The sequence below is a fragment of the Dendrobates tinctorius genome, unplaced genomic scaffold (genome assembly GCF_039654945.1).
Source record: "Dendrobates tinctorius isolate UK_male_01 unplaced genomic scaffold, ASM3965494v1 ptg000026l, whole genome shotgun sequence".
In the NCBI taxonomy this organism is placed as follows: domain Eukaryota; kingdom Metazoa; phylum Chordata; class Amphibia; order Anura; family Dendrobatidae; genus Dendrobates; species Dendrobates tinctorius.
The window spans coordinates 13,843,177-13,865,126 of NW_027361694.1; the positions used below are offsets into that span (position 1 = coordinate 13,843,177).

General features: G+C 39.3%; 1 protein-coding gene across 7 annotated transcripts in view; it reads right to left on the reverse strand.

Moving 5' to 3' along the window:
• Positions 1 to 12,070: 12,070 nt before the first annotated feature.
• Positions 12,071 to 21,950, reverse strand: part of FGF14 (fibroblast growth factor 14) — an 812,639-nt gene continuing 802,759 nt past the window's right edge. For all 7 annotated transcript variants that reach the window (XM_073569515.1, XM_073569522.1, XM_073569520.1 and 4 more), the window contains one exon: positions 12,071 to 20,843. In XM_073569515.1, the coding sequence (XP_073425616.1) occupies positions 20,707 to 20,843 (137 nt within the window). In that variant the 3' untranslated portion in view covers positions 12,071 to 20,706. The remainder of the gene's footprint in view (positions 20,844 to 21,950) is intronic.

Here is a 21,950-nt window from a genome sequence, read left to right on the forward strand (position 1 = left end):
CCTCTATATAATATAATGCTCTCCCCATGGTGGGCCATATAACATAATGCACTCCCCATGGTCCTCCAAATAATATAATGCTCTCCTCATGGTCCTTCATAGAATATAATACACTTCCCATGGTCCTCTAGAGAATATAATGAGCTCCCGATTGTCCCCCATATAATATAATACACTCCCCTTGGTCTTCTATAGAATATAATACTCTCTCCACAGTTCTCCAAAGAATATAATGCTTTCCTCTTGATCCCCCAAATAATATAATGCACTCATCATGGTCCTCTATAGAATATAATGCACTCCCCATGGTCCTCCATAAAATATGATGCTCTCCCCATGGTCCTCCATATAATATAATACACTCCCCTTGTCCTCCATATACAGTCATATGTAAAAGTTTGGGCACCCCTATTAATGTTAACCTTTTTTCTTTATAACAATTTTGGCTTTTGCAACAGGTATTTCAGTTTCATATATCTAATAACTGATGGACTCAGTTATATTTCTGGATTCAAATGAGGTTTATTGTACTAACAGAAAATGTGCAATCTGTATTTAAACAAAATTTGACCGGTGCAAAAGTATGGGCACCCTTATCATTTTCTTGATTTGAACACTCCTAACTACTTTTTACTGACTTCCTGAAGCACTAAATTGGTTTTGTAACCTCATTGAGCTTTGAACTTCATAGCCAGGTGTATCAAATCATGAGAAAAGGTATTTAAAGTGGCCACTTGCAAGTAGTTCTCCTATTTGATTCTCCTATGAAGAGTGGCATCATGGGCTCCTCAAAACAACTCTCAAATGATCTGAAAACAAAGATTATTCAACATAGCTTTTCAGGGGAAGGATACAAAAAGTTGTCTCAGAGATTTAACCTGTCAGTTTCCACTGTGAGGAACATAGTAAGGAAATGGAAACCAGTACCAGGCTCTCACGCAGGAAAACGATGAAGAAATACATCAGGATAAGACTTTGCCAACAAACAGCAACCTTGTACGCCCTCAGAGTCCTCCTGGATGGAGAAAGAAAAATGTTGTGAAGAAGAAACGGAGAGTGGTGGTCATGGGGGATTCCCTGCTGAGAGGAACAGAGGCTGCTATCTGCAGACCGGATATAACTTCAAGAGAAATGTGCTGTCTTCCAGGTGCAAAAATTAAAGATGTGTCTGACAGGATATCAGGACTCTTCAGAGCTACAGATGACTACCCATTCCTGCTACTACATGTGGGGACAAATGACACCGCAAGAAACGACCTGGAAACCATCTGCAGAGACTTTGAAGACTTAGGCAAGAAAGTGAAAGAACTGGGAGCGCAGGTGGTCTTCTCTTCCATCCTCCCCGTGGATGGCCATGGAACAAGGAGGTGGAATAAGATTCTGCAGGTGAACAACTGGCTACGTCGATGGTGCCGTCAGCAACGATTTGGATTTCTGGATCACGGAGTGAACTACTTATACGATGGACTACTTGCTAGAGATGGGGTGCACCTTACGAAGACTGGAAAGCATGTATTTGGAAGTCGCCTTGCTACACTTGTAAGGAGAGCTTTAAACTAGAACATCATGGGAAGGGAAGCAAAACACCAGAAAAAGCCATACACCTGACAAATGCTATTGAGAACTCTGCTATTAGAAGTGGAAAGGAAGAACAAAGACGAAAGAATCTAATTAATAAAAATATTGGAGAAAGAGAAACCAATCACAAACTAAAATGTTTCTATACTAATGCACAAAGCATGGGCAACAAACAAGGAGAATTGGAACTACTAACACAGGAAAAGAAATATGATGTCATTGGAATCACTGAAACTTGGTGGGACAATACACATGATTGGAATACAAGACTAGAAGGATACAACTTATTTGCAAGAAACAGACTTGATAAACGAGGAGGGGGTGTCGCATTGTATGTTCGAAACGCGTATATCTGCACAGAGATTGAAGCTTCAGAGACTGGGAGTTCTGTGGAAACTGTTTGGGTAAGAATACAAGGACAGAACAATGGAAAGGACACCATTGTAGGCATTTACTACAGGCCGCCTGTGCAAGCCGAAGATATGGATGAACTCTTTATGCATCAGATGGCCAAGTTCTCCAAAAAATATGACATAGTTGTCATGGGAGATTTCAACTATCCAGACATTTGTTGGGAATCTCTCTCAGGCAAAACTAACAGGTCAAGGAAATTCTTATCCTCTCTTGCTGACAACTTTATCTTCCAAAAGGTAAGGGAGAAAACAAGGGGAACTGCTACCTTGGATCTAATCCTTATAAACAGGGAGGAAATGGTTGAGGAGGTAAAAGTGGCTGGGACCCTAGGAGGTAGCGACCATGCTATTTTAGAATTTTGGATAACTAGAGGCGGAAGACCTGTGAAGACTCAGACGTCAAGGTTAGATTTCAGAAAGGCAGATTTTAAGGGATTCAGAAAGAGAATTGGAGGGATCCAATGGCTGGATATCCTTAAAGACAAAAATGTCCAGGAAGGATGGGAAATCTTGAAAAATGAAATTCTCAAAGCACAGTTGTTAACAATTCCGAAAAGAGGGAAGAATAGGAAGCATTTAAGGAAACCAGGATGGATGAACACAGAACTTAAGCACATGCTAAAAAGGAAGAAAAAAATGTTTATAAAATGGAAAGAGGGAGGCATATCTAAAGAAGAATATAATGCTGTCTGCAGAACCTGCAGGGCACAAATCAGATTAGGTAAAGCTGAAAATGAACTGAGGCTTGCAAGAGATGTCAAAAGCAATAATAAAGGATTTTGGGGATATGTCAAAAGTAAAAGAAAAGTCAAAGATGCTATAGGATTTTTACAGGATGAAAATGATGAAATGGTAAGACAGGATGTTGAGAAGGCTGAACTTTTAAATTCCTATTTTGCATCTGTTTTCTCTCAGAAAGGAAATGCAACATCAACTGTTATCCACTGTCCTATTAAGGGAATAGAAGAATCCAGGATATCTATAAACAGAAAGATAGTGAGGAAACACTTAGCTAACCTAAATGAATTCAAGTCTCCAGGTCCAGATGAATTACACCCCAGAGTACTGAAGGAGATAGCAGAAGAAATTTTTGAACCCCTCTCCATAATCTTTGAAAATTCTTGGAGAACAGGAGAAGTGCCAGAAGACTGGAGAACAGCAAATGTTGTTCCTATCTTCAAAAAGGGGAAGAAGGTGGACCCAGGAAACTATAGGCCGGTGAGTCTGACTTCTATACCAGGAAAGATCTTTGAACAAATTATTAAACAACATGTATGTCAATACCTGGATAAGAATGAAGTGATTAAACAGAGTCAGCATGGGTTTGTAACTAATAAGTCATGTCAGACTAACTTAATTTCCTTCTATGACGGTATCACTGATTGGGTGGATCAAGGAAATGCTGTAGATATAGTATATCTTGACTTCAGCAAAGCATTTGACAAAGTCTCTCATACAATCCTTATTGAAAAAATGACTAAGTATGGAATGGACAAGGCAACTGTTAGGTGGATTCATAACTGGCTTAGTGATCGGACCCAAAGAGTGGTCGTAAATGGCTGCACATCCAGTTGGAAGAATGTCTCAAGTGGGGTACCACAGGGCTCTGTCCTGGGCCCTGTATTGTTCAACATCTTTATCAACGATTTAGATGAAGGAATTGAGGGTAAACTGATTAAATTTGCTGATGACACAATGCTAGGAGGGATAGCTAATACTAGAGAAGAGAGAGAGAGGATTCAAAAAGATTTAAATAAACTGGAGAAGTGGGCAGCAACTAACAGAATGGTTTTTAACAGGGAGAAATGCAAAGTACTTCATCTGGGCAATAAAAATGAAAAAAGCATATATAGAGTGGGAGGAATAGGGCTAAGTGACAGCACATGTGAAAAAGACTTGGGTATACTAATAGATCACAGACTGAATATGAGTCAACAGTGTGATGCAGCAGCAAAAAAGGCAAATGCAATTCTAGGATATATTAACAGAAGCATACACTCTAGATCACGTGAAGTCATTATTTCCCTCTACTCCTCTTTGGTCAGACCTCATCTGGAATATTGTGTCCAGTTTTGGGCACCACATTTTAAAAAAGACATCAACAAACTGGAGCAAGTTCAGAAAAGAGCGACCAGGATGGTGACCGGTCTGCAAACCCTGTCTTATGAGGAAAGGTTGCAGGATTTGGGAATGTTTAGTTTGCAAAAGAGAAGACTGAGAGGAGACTTAATAGCTGTCTACAAATATCTCAAGGGCTGTCACATTGTAGAAGGATCAACTTTATTCTCATTTGCACAAGGAAAGACTAGAAGCAATGGGATGAAACTGAATGGGAGGAGACACAGATTAGATATTAGAAAAAACTTTTTGACAGTTAGAGTGATCAATGAGTGGAACAGGCTGCCACGAGAAGTGGTGAGTTCTCCTTCAATGGAAGTCTTCAAACAGAGGCTGGACAGACATCTGACTGGGATGATTTAGCGAATCCTGCTTTGAGCAGGGGGTTGGACCAGATGGCCCAGGAGGTCCCTTCCAACTCTACGATTCTATGATTCTATGATTCTATGATTCTGGAAGAACACAGGTACAGTTCTTGTTAAGCCCAGAAGTGGCAGGCCAAGAAAAATATCAGAAAGGCAGAGAAGAAGAATGGTGAGAACAGTCAAGGACAATCCACAGACCACCTCCAAAGACCTGCAGCATCATCTTGCTGCAGATGGTGTCACTGTGCATCGGTCAACAATACAGCGCACTTTGCACAAGGAGAAGCTGTATGGGAGAGTGATGCGAAAGAAGCCGTTTCTGCAAGCACGCCACAAACAGAGTCGCCTGAGGTATGCAAAAGCACATTTGGAAAAGCCAGTTACATTTTGGAAGAAGGTCCTGTGAACTGATGAAACAAAGATTGAGTTGTTTGGTCATACAAAAAGGCGTTATGCATGCGCTGTATTGTTGACCGATGCACAGTGACACCATCTGCAGCAAGATGATGCTGCAGGTCTTTGGAGGTGGTCTGTGGATTGTCCTTGACTGTTCTCACCATTCTTCTTCTCTGCCTTTCTGATATTTTTCTTGGCCTGCCACTTCTGGGCTTAACAAGAACTGTACCTGTGTTCTTCCATTTCCTTACTATGTTCCTCACAGTGGAAACTGACAGGTTAAATCTCTGGGACAACTTTTTGTATCCTTCCCCTGAAAAGCTATGTTGAATAATCTTTGTTTTCAGATCATTTGAGAGTTGTTTTGAGGAGCCCATGATGCCACTCTTCATAGGAGAATCAAATAGGAGAACTACTTGCAAGTGGCCACCTTAAATACCTTTTCTCATGATTTGATACACCTGGCTATGAAGTTCAAAGCTCAATGAGGTTACAAAACCAATTTAGTGCTTCAGGAAGTCAGTAAAAAGTAGTTAGGAGTGTTCAAATCAAGAAAATGATAAGGGTGCCCATACTTTTGCACCGGTCAAATTTTGTTTAAATGCAGATTGCACATTTTCTGTTAGTACAATAAACCTCATTTGAATCCAGAAATATAACTGAGTCCATCAGTTATTAGATATATGAAACTGAAATACCTGTTGCAAAAACCAAAATTGTTATAAAGAAAAAAGGTTAACATTAATAGGGGTGCCCAAACTTTTACATATGACTGTAATAAAATGCTTTCCCCATGGACCTCTATATAATATAATGCACTACCCATGGTCCTCCATAGAATTTAATGCTCTCTCCACGGTCCTTCATAGAATATAATACACTTCTCATGGTCCGCTATAGAACATAATGAGCTCCCAATTGTCCTCCATAGAATATAATACACTCCTCATGTGGTTCTATAGAATATAATGCTCTCTCCATAGTTCTACAAAGAATATAATGCTTTCCTCATGATCCTCCAAATAATATAATGCACTCGTCATGGTCTTCTATAGAATATAATGCACTCCCCATGTCCTCCATAAAGTATGATGCACTCCTCATGGCCCTCCATAGAATATAATGCACTTCGCATGGTTCTCCATAAAGTACAGGGTGGGTCATTTATATGGATACACCTAAATAAAATGGGAATGGTTGGTGATATCAACTTCCTGTTTGTGGCACATTAGTATATGGGAGGGGGGAAACTTTTCAAGATGGGTGGTGACCATGGCGGCCATTTTGAAGTCGGCCATCTTTGATCCAACTTTATTTTTTTTCCAATGGGAAGAGTGTTGTGAGTTCATTTTCCCCTTCGTCACTGAGGTCTGGTGAACTCCCTATTCTGGTAAAGGAAGGTAATGAGCCTGATTATCAGGCACCTGAGCCTAATGATGATGACTGGATGAGTGGAGTCACTGACTGGATATAAGGCTGCCGACGCCCTTCTGCCCTGCGGGTGATTTCTCTGTGGACTTCTAGGACACCAGTCTGATTCCTGCTCCTCTAAAGCTAAGTTTTCTGCTTTGCCTTTTTGCATTTGTGTTTTGTTTTTTGTTTGCCTTGCTTTTCTGGATTCTGCCATTCCCTGCTGGGGTGAGCTGAATCTCCTTTTGCCTGTTGCTCTGTCTTCAGAATATTCCTGAGTACTGACATAGTCTTTTTGAAGCCTAGCGTCTTCAGGGCCTTTTTAACTGTCAGTCTGTTGGCTCTTATTTTCATAGGGTTTTTCACGGATTACAGACAGCAGCCTTCTGCTCTGGGGCAGTTTAGATTTACCTTTCTGTCTTTAGGCTATCTAGTCCTCCGGCTGCGATCGAGGGGTCTAGGGCATCGTAGGAACCCCCCATGGCTACTGCTAGTTGTGTTGATAGGTTCAGGGGTCTGCAATCCGATAGCTGCCAACCCCTCTGGTTTTCTGGACTTAGCTTGCATTTCTATTTTTGCCTCCTACGGAGACTCAATCATAACAGAAGAGGGTCATGTGACACATCAAACTTATTGAGAATTTCACAAGAAAAACAATGGTGTCCTTGGTTTTAACGTAACTTTATTCTTTGAGTTATTTACTAGTTTGTGACCACTTATAAAATGTGTTCAAAGTGCTGCCCATTTTGTTGAATTGTCAATGCAACCCATGGCCCTCCCTGTATAATACACTCCACACGGTCCTCCATAAAATAAAATGAACTCCCAATTGTCTCCTTATAATATAATACACTCCTCATGGTCTTCTGTAGAATATAATGCTCTCTCCATAGTTCTTCAAAGAATATAATGTTTTCCTCATGATCCTCCATAGAACATAATGCACTCTCCATGGTTCTCCATATAATATAATGCTCTCTTCATGGTCCTCCAAAGCATATAATACATTTTCCATGGTCATCTATAATATATAAAGCACTACTCATGGTCCTTCATAAAATATAATGAACTCCCTATGGTGCTCTGTAAAATATAATACACTCCCCATAGTACTTCATACGGTATAATGTACTCCCCATTATCCTCCATATAATATAATGCACACTCCATAGTCCTCCATATGGTAAAATGCACTTCCAAATGTCCTCCATATCATATAATAAACTCCCCATGATCCTCCACATAGTATGATGCATTCCCCATGTTCCTCCATATGGTTTAATACACTCCCCATAGTCCTTCATTTAATATAATGCTACCCTCATTGTCCTCCAAATAATGTAATGTTTTCCCATGATCCTCCATAAAATATAATGCACTCCCCATGGTAATTTATAAAATATAATGCACTCCCCATGTCTTACATAGAACATATTGCTCTCCACATGGACCTCTATAGAACATAATATGCTTACCATGGTTCTCCATAAAATATAATGCACTCCCCATGGCCGTTCCTAGAATATAATGCTCTCCCCATGGACTTCCGTAAAATATAATGCACTCCTCATCGTCCTGCATATAATATGATGAACTGCCCATCATCTTCTATAAAACATAATGCTCTCCCCATGGTCCTTCATAGAATATAATGCACTTACCATGTTCCTCTATAGAATATAATGCTCTTCCCATGGTCCTCCATAAGATATAATGCACTCCCCATGGTCCTCTATATGATATAATTTCAGAAGTGCACAAAACTGTGGTTGACGGCACTTTTATGCAATCCTACAAACACAGACACCACCAGATTACAGGTCAGACGGCATACAGTGCCGACATCTGCCTCATTATAGAGAATCTTTTTCCAGAGGTGCCATCTGAATCATATATTTCAGAGATTTACAAGGAAACCCCGGCGCAAGTGCTCAGCGCAGAGCTCAGGATAAATGTGCACCGAACTTTACTGCAATCTTTGGGAGGCAGAATAAAAAAGCCAACAGCAGGTGAAGCATTGGTTTTATTTTAATTTTGACTCCGTTCCTCGTGAGGTATAAGTGATTAGGCGACATTATTCTTCAGGTCAGTGCAATTACAGTGATACCAGATTTATGTCGGGTTTTTATATTTGGCTGCTGTCACACACTAAAAGATGCTTTTTACTGCAAAAAATAGTTTTTGCATCACCACATTTTGAGAGCTATAAGTTTTCCATATTTTTGCCCACAGAGTCATGTGAGTGCTTGCCGTTTGTGGGACGAGTTGACGTCTTTATTTGGTAACATTTTCAGGCACATGACATTTTTTGATCGCTTTTTATTCTGATTTTTGGAAAGCAGAATGAACAAAAACCAGCAATTCAGGAACTTGTTTTGTGGGGGATGGGGTTATACCGTTTGGTGTGTGGTGAAATTGGTAAGGCAGTTTTAGTCTTTGGATCAGTACGATTGCAATTATATTTCATTAAATAGTTTTTTATGTTTTTGCACTTTTACATTATAAAAACTATTTTATAGAAAAAAAGTATTATTTTTGCATCACTTTTTTCTCAGACCTATAACTTTTTTATAATTCCCCTGATGGAGCAGTATCTTGGCTTGTTTTTTGCAGGACAAGGTGATGCTTTCAGCTGTAATATGTTTATTTATATCCATCTTTTAGATCGTGTTTTATTCCACTTTTTTTCAGCAGTATAATGATAAAGCATTGTTTTTTGCCTTTTTTATGGTATTTACTAAAGGGGTTAATTAGAGGGACAGTTTTATTGGTCCGGTCGTTGCAGACATGGCAACACCAAATGTGTACTTTTATTGTTTATATTTTTTTCATGCAAATATTTATTTATAGATACAATATCTTGATTTTTTATTTTTTTAAATATTTTTGAAATTTTTTAAAAAATTGCTTTACTTTTCTTTATTTTTTAATTTGTCCCACTATGATCAGCAAGTTTCTTAGCTCTGGTGACTCGGATGTCATTATGGCGACATATGGTCACCATGGCAACTATCAGGACCCCACGTCAAGCGTCTGCAATCCAAACGCAGAGGTGCGGTAGTTCAATCGCAGCATTTCAGAGGTTAAGGTGCTGTGCGCGACTGCTTATCGGCCCCGTACCACACGTGTGCACGGACGATTGAAATGATGTAATAATCCATCCCTGTCAGACAAACCCAGGGCACATGGATGATTAAGTCAGATGTCAGAAAGGGATTAATGCATTCCCCATGGTCCTCCATAGAACCCACTGTTCAATTTCTCTTGAGTACGCTGATATCCCATATGTGGAGGACAACTACGGTTTGGATGCACGCAGGGCTCGGAAGTGAAGGAGCACCGTTGGCTTTTTGAACACAAAATATGGCAGGAATCGATGTCTAAACCAGCGTAAACCCCCCACAAGTGACCCAAGTTTGGAAACTAGACCCCTCAAGGAATTTATCTAGATGTGTGGTGAGCACCTTGAACCCCAGGTACTTCACAGACGTTTATAAGTAGAGTCGTGAAAATAAAAAGTCACATTTTTCTCACAAAAATGTTCTTTTTAGTCCTAAACTTTTTATTTTATGCAAGGAGAAAATGGACTCTAAAATTTGTCATGCAATTTCTCCTGAGTACGCCAATAACCCACGTAAACTGTAATGGTAATTACAGTCAAAATAATCTGTGTAATAAATTTTTCAGACTATAATACACACTTTTTTCCAAAAAAATTTGGGAGGAAAATGGTGGTGCGTCTTATATTCCAAGTGTAGCTTACCATGGGAGGGTGGCGGTGGAACAAGGTCACAGGACGCAGGGTCTACACTGCAGGAAGTCGGCGGTGGCAGGAGTCTGGCAATGTTGCGGGCCCTGGGCTGAGAGGAAGGGCTGTCCCGGCGGTGTGAGGCTGGAGCTGAATCCCTACTGCACACATTGATCTCCCTGTGTTGGGCTTCAGGAAAATGCAACCGCTGTCGGCATATGCACAGATTTAGATCTCGGCTCAATGATGAGCCAAGATTTCAATCTGTGCACGCTATAGCGGTAATTCATCCCAGTCTCATTGTAGAGTCTTTATTGATTATGTAGGTGAGCCCAGGAGATATTTGTGCGGTGTTCTTGCTAAAAACAAAACAACAAATTCTACCTAGACTATAGGAAAAAAAAGTGGCACTTGCTTTAGGCTTATTGGCAGTAGATTGTCAGGTCGGATCACTGATGTATATTCAGGTAGCTTGTCTTGTTAGGTTATCAAATATGCATGTCAAGCAGAGCTCTTCTTTCAGTATTTGTTCAGTTTTTTACATCAGTATCTGTAAGCCAAAACCAGCAGTGGGTGATAAATACAGAAGTGGTGACGTGTTTCTATTATACTTTTCCTTTGAGTGTCCCTCTCCTGGCTTTGGCTTACAAATACTGATGTAAAATACTGACCATATGCTCAATGTGAGCACGTGGCCTTAGACTAGGCAGAACCGTTTGCCTGTTTCTCAATAAAAAGGAATAAGGGAAACAGTTTCACATCCTTTCTTTTATTTATTCCCCCTTCTAATAGCCAAAAAAAAGCCATGTCTTCAGATGGATTCCATACAGTTCTGTAGCACAAAGCTGTATGTACACCATATGTCCACATTTAGCGCCTCCATACAGCGTTATACCACTGCGGTATTATATACTAGAAATCATACTTATGCACGTGGGAAATCCTTGTACTTCTTAATATGAAATTGCGACGTATTGCATTAGCCCATAGACTTCTATAGTTTCCCTATCACAGTTCCATGCAACTCTAAACTTGGACAGAGCCATAATATGGCTGTGCACACGAGGTCTGAGTCCACTACTTGAACAACACCTTATTAATGACTATATTCCCCCATCTAAAATAAATCACCCTGTACTGTTCCAGCTATGTCGACGCCAGGTCTCCCTGTATTCGGGTGATGTAATGTCACTTGAGCTCTGCAGCCAATCAGCACCTGCTTCGTTCTCACTTCTTTGAAATGACGCAGACTTCTGGAAATGGTGAGAACTGATGCTGCTGATACATCCTCCCTACCAAATGTCAGTTACGTCCAAAGGAAGTGAGAGTGAAGCAGCCCATTAGCAGCCATTGATTGGATAACATCACACAAGCCCCAGGTGACCTTGCCCTGACATCGTTGGAACGGCGATGTCAACGGAGGTGAGTACTCAAGCCCAAGAAGACCTTGCCCCAACATCATTGGAACAACGACGTCACCAGTGGGGAGTACTCAATCCCCAGGAGACCTTGCCCCAACCTCGTTGGATTAGCAACGTCACCAGAGGTGAGTATGCAAGCCCCAGGAAACCTTGCCCCAACATAGTTGGAATGGCGACGTCACCAGAGGTGAGTACTCAAGCCCCAGGAGACCTTGACCCAACATCATTGGAATGGCGACATCACCAGTGGTGAGTACTCAAGCATCAGGAGACTTTGACCCGACATCGTTGGAACGGCGACGTCAACAGAGGTGAGTACCAACTGTTTTTATTTAACATGGGAGAATTAGTAATAGAGAAGGGGTTGACCGAGTAATGGACTACCCCTTTAATCTTTATCTATTGTATATACATACATCATATCCATATATTGTATTTCCATGGCTCATTTCCATCTGAATGCAAGTTCATACTGAAGATTTTGCACAGATGAACATACAAGTTTTACATAATCTATGATCAATACTTCATTTCATTGCTACCTTATTTTTTTACTTATCATTATTAGTATGTCTTCTTGATGTGTGCATGCAATATACCACCATTCGTTAGAAAAGTGACTGCAGTAGAAAAAAGAAGGTTTATTGAATTCTAAAACATGACAACATTTCAAACAAGGGACAGTACATGAACAAAACATGTTAGATGTCAGTAAAGAAAAGAATTCTCCATTTTGAAGAAAGCTCTAAATTCCGTAACTTGACACAGAGGATTATCATGTGCATTTGCTAGTCGTGTGTGTCGAGATACAACTTTATATGTATGGTAATGGCTATGAATGACAAACCTTCGGAAATTCTTTTCTGTGTTATAGATTAGTATAGAACCATTTCCAAGTTCAATTTTCTACAATTACAGACAACCTAGTGAGCGTAAATTCCATACATTTGACTAACATGTTGGGGTTAGTAAATAGTATTTGCACATTTTATGCAGATCACAGAAGCCATTCGTTAAAGTGCAGGTTAGAACATAGCAGTAAGCCAAATTTTATTATAACCATCCCTACTATTTTTGGGAGTTGGTCTTCATAAAGATCTTTTGGTCCAGCTTACATCAAGCTTCATAGTGATCTGGCACATTTAAAGCTTGGCACCAACTGCATCTGAGCCTTTTGTCACAGAGTACACTTGATGAAAATTTGCCAAAATATTCCTTAGATGGAAAGTTCTGATATTTGCCATGGAATAGCCATACAGTGATATATGTTGTCCACAGGTTATGATTTTTTAAAAATTTGGTATACCGTACTTTTTACAGTGGCCTGCTGTGTAGGAAAGCCAGGAGCAGACGCAGTGTGCACAGAGCCTTTGACAAACCAGCCTGAAGTGAAACATAGTGCAGTGTACAAATGTCATCATGTGTGTAATGAAATAAAGAAACTCCCGGCATGTTTAGCCTGTACCTCATATATTTTAATGTTATGTTAAAACTAACCATGCAAATAACATTTTCAGAGGGATCCAATAGAGCACATAACATATTCTGAGGCAGTTTGTTGAATAGGATTTAATAAAAAAAATGGTGTTTGGCAGCAGCTTGTACTCCCGTTCTCTACAGAAATAAACACGTACTCTTGGCTGATCAGAGCAGGCATGTTCATGGGGGAGGTAAGAGTGCAAACTAAATGATGAATAATGCAATGTGACTATATGCAGGCCAACTATACTGATGTGCTGATACAATATCAGTTCTCATTGGCTGCACTCTACAAACTAATACTTTTCTATTTATTTGGTTTTTACACTTTTTCCTCATTACACGCTTATTTTGGAAATAGAAGAGCATCTTTTAGGATACATCACTTTGTTCAATTTAAGCCCTGATTCCCCAGAATTATTTTCCTGTATTGAAGTGTTTCTGAATGCCAACCAGTGTAGCTTCCACTACTAGGACAACCTCTTCTTAAACTAAATGTTCTGCCCCTATAAAATAATAAAACCTGTACTCACCTCGCATGCCGCTTCTGTTCCCACGGTGTCGGCACTCATGGACCCGGGGCTGTGATGCAGTGTTGTGACACCTGACGAAGGTGCCCAATCATTGCTGGCGTCACGTTCTCACATTCGGACAAACTGAACATTACGAGGAAGCCAGGAATCAGCTGCAGCCCGGACTACTTCTTCATGTTCTGTTTGTCCAAAGGTGGAGACAGTGACGCCAGTGCTAATTGGGTCCTGGGCATCAAGTGTCATTCCATGCATCATAGCCCGCGGATCGCTGACACCGATGGAACGGCGCCGGCACGGGAGATGAGTATAGGTTTTATTATTTTATCGGGGCTGAACATTTAGTTTACGAAGGGGTTGTCCTAGTACTGGACAACCCCTTTAAGATTAACTGAATCAAGACTGCACTTTAGTGCAGCCTCCTGCAAAGGATCAAACTAGTGGCAAAAAATACGTATATCAATAAAACTAGGAGATCTCTAGGTAAGCCTCCTTTATGTTGGATTTCTGGATGGATATTTCAGAAACACAAAAATGTAACACAAATCATATAATTTGTGTGGTTCTCCTGTGTTTGTTCTCCTTGAGAGTACAATTTTTCTCTTTGAGCTATATGTTGTACAATGTATGTTCTATAGGAAATACCATTGTCTGGATAAATCAGTGGCACTGTCATATACGAGGAAGCCAGAGGCTTTGTTTCCTGACATTCAGCTCTGTTCATCTCTTGCTTTTAGATGTCTTTCTAAGCATAAAAAATATTAACAAAAAGAAGCTATGAACTAATTATGATGGCAGAGCTATTTACTATGCATGCAAACTAAGCATATGAATGCAGGAGGAGGTGCATATTGATGGCAATTGTTTTTTTAGACAGGTACAGAGAAAATAAGCAGAACACATGACGTCCTCCTGTTGGAAGGTCAGAGATCAGCTATGATTCCCCAGGAGAGCATGGAGGCAAATGTCCAAATTCTGTGCAGCACCACCACATATGACCTAAAGTATTAAAGGGTCCCTGTTGTTAGTAATGGGTGCCCCACACAGACAAAACATGAATATGTAATATAATTGAATTTTATTTGAAATTGAATTCCACACACAAGTCATTTTCCAATGTCTATTACTATGTCAGCGTTTGGAGTTTCCAAAGTATGTGAGTATGTGCATTATTTTTAACTTCAGTGAAATAAAGTACTTTTAATTTAGAATCTTAAAGAAAAAAAGACACGCTATCCTGTCTTAAAATGTAGTACTTGGAATAGTATTTAATTATTTCAATGATTATGAGTCAATTTTGATTTTGTGTTATGTTTATACATGTCTAAGAGGCAGTTCCTTATACAATTGCTTGCTGCTCACCATTAAAGGGAATCTGTCACCAGGTTTTTGCTATGTAATCTGAAAGAAGCATAATGTAGAGGCAGATACCCTGATGTCAGCGATGTATCACTTACTGGCTTGCATGCTGTCTTTGTGATAAAAATCACTGTTTTATCTGCTGCAGACCTAGCAGTTCTCTGAATGCTGAGCTCTATATAACTCTGCCTCCACACCAGTGAATGAAAGTTTCCTGTTTGCACTGTGCATAGGCAGGAATCTGCCAACCAGTGGTGTGGGTGGAGTTAAACAGAACTCAAGAATTTAATTGACTACTCCTGCTGATAATGCAATGATTTTATCAAAACTACAGCAGGCAGCCTAGTAAATGACACATCGCTGTAATCAGGATCTCTATCTCTACATTATGCTAGTCTCCAATTAAGCTGCAAAAAACTGATAAATTTCCTCTAGTAGCATGAGATACAGTAATATATATCACAGGAGAGTCAGCACAGTGTGGTAGTTGAGATGATCAGTAAGTAAGGCCCCCCTTATATTATATAACGGTTAGTCAACCGATCGTTCATCAGACAGCTCTCCCGATCCTGCCAATATCAGTTTGTTTGGCAGACTTTAGTCTAATGTGTAAGGGGGCCTTGACCACCAGCCATCTTCACTGCCTCTTCACACGTCTCTGCTACTATCTCTACTGTGCCTCGATTATCAGCGTGACAGCTGCTTATCTTGTCCTGGCAGTAAATTATATCTATTTTTTTCTCTTGGTTACCCTCTACCGGTGGCAACATACCTATTCATTGTAGGTTGTAAAAAGAGATACTTTCTCGTTCAGTGTTTTGGTATAGCCTGTGTGAGCCCGATATCTCAGCAAATGTGATAAAGGCAGTGATGTATCACTTACTTCATTAGGATGGACATTATCATTCAAGTAAGCGTAAACCCTAAGTTAACTTTTTGGTGCATAGTCAGTGAGAAAGTGAAGTGAGCCTCACAATGAATCACTGATAAGATGGGCTAACTTCACTTCAGTGCTTCATGACATAGCCAGAGGAACCGGAAAGGAACGTGAAGTCAATTACATGCAATGTAGATAAACATAAAATTATGCCTGATGCCAATCATCACTCACAGTATGCCTAAAGGTAAGAGAAGAGGAATATCATTTCTCCAAAGTGGAAGCAAATTCACTTCAGTGATGATTACGTTATTGATTGTGTTACCGTATATTTTACTTATTTATACTCATAAATATTTTATATCATTGCCTTTAATAATGTAATAATATAGAGAAGGGCTTATAATATAGATTTATAAATTACCATTGGCTAATCTTAGATATGAAGGGGATTTTTTTTAATTCAATAGCAAACTACCAGTGAAAATGATGGCTAAATGTATTTGTTCATTTCGTCATTTTTTCAATATTTTTTAATGAATCAATATATATATTGTCTTTCTCTTGAATAGGGCTCTTAATAAAATAATAATTTGTAAAAATATATTAAGCTGATATTTGTATTTCTACTATTGAAAACTAAGAATTTTCTTTAATGGTTTCTTCAACATGGTATACACAATTTACCCAAGCCCACTAATCTGCCTACAAAATGTAAAATAATAACTAAAAATCAAAAACTTCGTAACCAATATTGTTTTCCTAGGATTTTTTGTACGTGTTTCCATCTTTTAATATATTTATTTTTTTATGTGGAAGTGATGCCTACACTGTAATTTTAGTGTAAACTTGTCTCAGCTGTATATTTATATCTGATATGCGTAGACCCTTAATTAAAGGGGTTGACTACATCAAATTAACCATTTTTTTTCCCTTAAAGGGTCCCTAGATGTCAAGCTGATGATAGGGTGTTCTTTTGTATGGCCCCTAGGGTTTGACATCTGGGTTCACCCATAGATTACAGAATAAGTTAATTTACCCTACAGCGACATCACAGCAGAAAGTAAGCATTATACAGTTCACATTGACATCGCCAGGCTATAGCTAAAGGCTTGATCTGCAAAATATGTAAGAGGGCCCCATTTTTGTGTCTTTACAAAACTAGTTTCTTTCAATATGGTAGAGAGTTTTTGCGACCCATTCAAGTACCAGGGCCCAGGTGCACCTGCTATAGCTATGCCATTGGATACACGTGTAATGCACAGATAGGCCAATCCTTCCACAGCATTAGGTGCTTTTTATACTTTTTTCCTCACTATATGAAGGTGCTGGATTGGGGACCCTTTAATTTATTTTTCACTCTCTAATAGAGAATTGTAACTAAGTCTTCTGAGTAGCCAACCCCTTTATTTCGGGGGCATGACAAAACCCTCCTGGCAGCTCTCATTAGTGAAGACGTATTCATAATGTATGATGGAAACATGTTTCACATCTGCAGAAGGAAGATATGAATACTAGCGCCCTCCTCAGAGAATAAGCATAATGATTTAAATGAAGGAGAAAGAAATGAACACTAAATGGACATGCTAATTGCCTTTGCGAAAGAAAAAAAGATTAAATAAACTGGTAGATTGACATTGGAAAAGGTCTGTTTTGGGCTGTGCCAGATATTGTAGCTCAGCCATCTTTATATGAAGTTGGCTGAGCTACATTACCAAATGAAGGCTGCCGACACAAGTGAAAAAAAGTATGTTTTTTCCTGATCTCAGACAACAACGTGGTCAATAACTGAATCAAGTATTCTAAATGTGAACGGATGTATGAGAAAAAAAAAAACTTTAATAAGAAAATAATTATTGATGTATAACATTCCATTGCTAAACATTTCAATTCCTCAGCCGCTCCCGGTTATGCCATTCTAACGTCTTTGTCGGGGAAATTAGGCTTCTGTTGCGATGAGTCAGGGTTTTAAAAACAATGCAGTTAGAATCATACTTGACAAATAGTGAGTGCATTCGGGAGTGAGCACTGACATGCATGTTTGGAAGGATATAAGGTACCATATGTAATTACAAAATGAACAATAGAAGTCTACTATTTAGCACTTGATACACAATACATTTTGTAGTTGCTCTGTATTTCCAATTGTGGTCAATATCTTCTCACCTGCAATGACATCTTCTCAATGACACATAACATGAGGGATAAACATCTTTTAATACACTCTTTGGTATGCTTTGGGAAACAGTATTTATAATATATATGACTTGTCTGTGATAAGCTTTCAATTGTGTCCGGTGCAAGCCCTTTATGAATATTCTACTGTCTGAAAATTGGTGAATTGGTTTGTTCCATCTTTGTATAAATCATTTTATTAAATATGTTGCAATTGTGTATACAACAAATGATAATAAACACATAAACTGTACAATGCAGACAAACGCTTTGCATATACTGTATGTATGGCAATTTAGTAATACATACCGACGTCTCTTAATACACATAGCTTACTACATGCAGTTCATCATCACCCTCTTCCATGCAACAGATGAGACATTAAATTAGGTAAAAAAAAATAAGAGAATAAACACACAGACAACACATAAAACTCCAATAGGACAGTCATTCAGGAAAATAAAAAAATCTCTTACACAACCCGTATAAACATAATGAACAAGGAAAAGAACAGAAGTACACACATAACATATTAGTCATTTACAAAAATAAATTCAGCCTTGATTTTAACCAGTCAACTGGTTTTCTGGGCTCACGGCCCATCACGTATAGTTTTTTTTCGAATGACAATGAACTAGGAATGTGTGTCTGACGTCGGGACACCAGCCCCACATGGGTTATATTGAAATATGTTGTGCAATTTTACTCATGTTGCTAAGTAAGAACATAGGAGAGGATTTCTGCTAATGTGCTTCACTATCATTTACGGGGGATAAGCATTTCTTTCGACATGAAATGATGTAAAAATGGTAATTAGGCTTGGTGTATTGTGACTAGCAGCACAGCAAATTTCTTCTGAACAGTCGGAGCAGCTCTCATTTAAATCATTGTGAATATTTCAGAATTCGACAAAGGACATGATAAATCTTTCATAAGACAAATATGTTGGTTCCATAAACAGGTAGAGGACATCATGAGTAAAGAAAGAAAAAAGGCAAAAATTTATAATACAGTGTTTCTTGCAGACACAGTGCAAAGGGGTTTAAGAGAGAAATCAAAGTATACCCGTTTATGCCAATTAGGAAAGAAAAACAGATTAGTAAATTTGCTCCACCTAAGACGTCCAGGCGTGAAGGCCATTTTGCTCCTGTACGCAATTCTCACAGAAGCATGTCCTACCTATGCTACAGAATGACCTTGCTGATATCTCAGATCGGATGGACAGCCCACTAGATGTGGTTACTGTCATATAATGTGAGGAACCAAATGCCATTGTGAAAAACACTTCACATGACAGACATACATTAGGCACCTTATGACTTCTGGTTCGTCTGAAAGTTCTGGTTCCACCTAAAGTGGTTAAGTGTAAAATATGCCACAACCTAAGCAAGGCACCTTTATCGTGTAAATTCTGGTTCCTGAAGGTATTAGGAATATGTTAGATTTGGTATGGAAATTAATATGACTGGACCTTGCATGCTTACCTAAAATATTTAATTTACTGGTCCAGTCTTATCAAACAGGAATATGAAATTATTATACGTTAGTACAGAACTTGCATTGCTGTTGCAAAAAAGGGGACACAACAAACAACGTGCCCATGCTAAGCGAAAGAAAACTGCAGGAACTGCCAGAGATGGGAATGACCTTAAACATGAGACAGTCATTTGGTGAGCTGAACCAGTATTTAGCCTAGAAAGTCACTAGCAGCTTGCAGTTGAGGCACCTAGTGAATTAATAGGCCCAGTCCTCAAGTATCGGCTTAGCCCAAGAAATATCTGCCTCCATTGTGAGTGGGCTACAGGTGCAATTTAATCTGAGCTTATTAAAAACAGGAAGGGCTACATTTTTCAAAAGAGAATTACTGTAGGTAGCGGAACATTTGTTAATTGTATTGATATATATGTATATATATATCTATTTTATCATGAGGAACTATAGATGAAAAATGAGCCTTAATTCAGGCCTACAAGGCCTACAGAGTTCTATGGACCCACCATCTTAAAAAACAAGTGGGTCTTGCTTACTGGCTAAGGCAAATGTTACCATTACCAGCAAGCCTGTGATATGTATAAAACACACACAAAAAGGAAAGTATAGGGAGTGTCAAACACTAGTCGCAGCCTACTTCCCACTGAGTGTGTTTGACATATTTCCCTCTAGTATATAACGCCAACCTGCGGAGCACAAAACCTGTTGCCACACTTGACCAGTTAATATGTCCTACTCATTATAGACGTGGTTTAGAAGAGCTTTTTGAAGGCTTCCTGATTCCCTGATTGCTTTCAGAACTAAGCCACCTGAAACATTCAAGTTCTAGAGGAACGCAATCCCTGCAAAAGGTCACAGACATTGTTGCAAGCAGCCTTGTAAAAAAGGTTAGAGAAATCCATTATAGCGCAGTTTTACAGCGTCTAACTAGAAATTACTTAATATTTGTGTGCTACAAAATAGAACTTAAAACATATGGATTTCGCTGTAATTGGACTCAAAATAGGGTAAGGGTAATTGGCAGCAGGCAAGGTATCAAGTGTACTTGTGAAGTATGTCATTCACATGAAGTGTCACAGTCACAGATAAGATATTAAAAAGGCATTCCATATCTGGTAGGGCATTCCATGGTCTGAGTTTCGCTGGTTCCCCAGGTGTCTTCTTGTGGAGGGAGGAGATACACACCGAGTTTTATCCATCTGCAACACGTTGGTTCTGAAACAGCAAAAAAGCCAGTGCGTAGTTCACTTTTTGCCTACAAACACAGGAGAGTGGACAGTCTGGTGTGGATAAATGCTCAAGTGTGCCAAGGGCTTAGTAAGTCACAACAACCTTGGGGGGTCTGGCTATGATGTCTTACTCTTAGTGACCGGTTTGCCCCCATTCATTATTGCAGATGCACTTGTGCTTTTACTTGGGGTCGCACGGGCCTTTGGCACTGTCTCTCCAACATCATGCAAAGACGGTTCTCTGTACATGGCAACTGAAAAAAAAAAAAGGAAACCAAGGTTAAAATAGATTGGCAGGTGGATGCCTAGATAGATACATACAAGAAAAAATGAAGGCAGCATTCCAAAAATAAAGTGTAAAGTTATATGGCTTTATTACCCATGTGGTGACATTTTGAATTCTAGTATGAAGTAGGGGCAGACATGCTGATAACACAAAGCTAGGAGGGATAGCTTATACTAGAGAAGAGAGAGAGGTTTCAAAAAGATAGAAATAAACTGGAGCAGTGGACAGCATCTAACAGAATGGTTTTTAACAGGGAAAAATGCAAAATACTACATCAGGGCAATAAAAATGAAAAAAGCATATACAGAATGGGAGAAATAGGGCTAAGCAACAGCGCATGTGGAAAAGACTTGGGTATACTAATAGATCACAGACTGAATATGAGTCAACAGTGTGATGCAGCAACAAAAAAAGCAAATGCAATTCTGGCATGTGTTGACAAAAACATACAGTCTAGATCACGTAAAATCATTATCTCCCTCTACTCCTCTTTGGTCAGACCTCATCTGGAATACTGTGTCCAGTTTTGGGCACCACATTTGAAAAAAGACATTAACAAACTGGAGCAAGTTCAGAGAAGAGCAACAAGAATGGTGAATGAGCAGGGGGGAGCTCCACCAGAAATCCACAGTCTGTGCACAGACCCTCTGCTCCTTTATTCATTCTAGCTTTACAGCAGGTAATATACCATATTAACCTCTTCATTTACTCTTTTGGTCTATGTCCTTTCCACTCCTTTCCTTCCTAAAGGCAGTATTGATTAGTGTTTTGATCACTCCCCAGTATTAAATAGCAAGGTAATTGCATTGCTGGATACATACCTACTGGCCTTTCTCCTAGGGAGTTCAGAAATTTGTGACATCTGGATCCAAATTCCCTTTTCTCCCCTTTTGAAGCATTCCTCGCTGTGCACGTTTTGTATTTGCATAATTACTTATGACTACATTGCAGTCAAACCATCCATGTGTATTTATTAATGCTCGTTAGCTTCCCCCTGTAATTCGGAGCTCCCCTTTTGTCTCTTATTATCATTAATAATCTACTTTTAATTATTTATCAAATAAATATATACCGT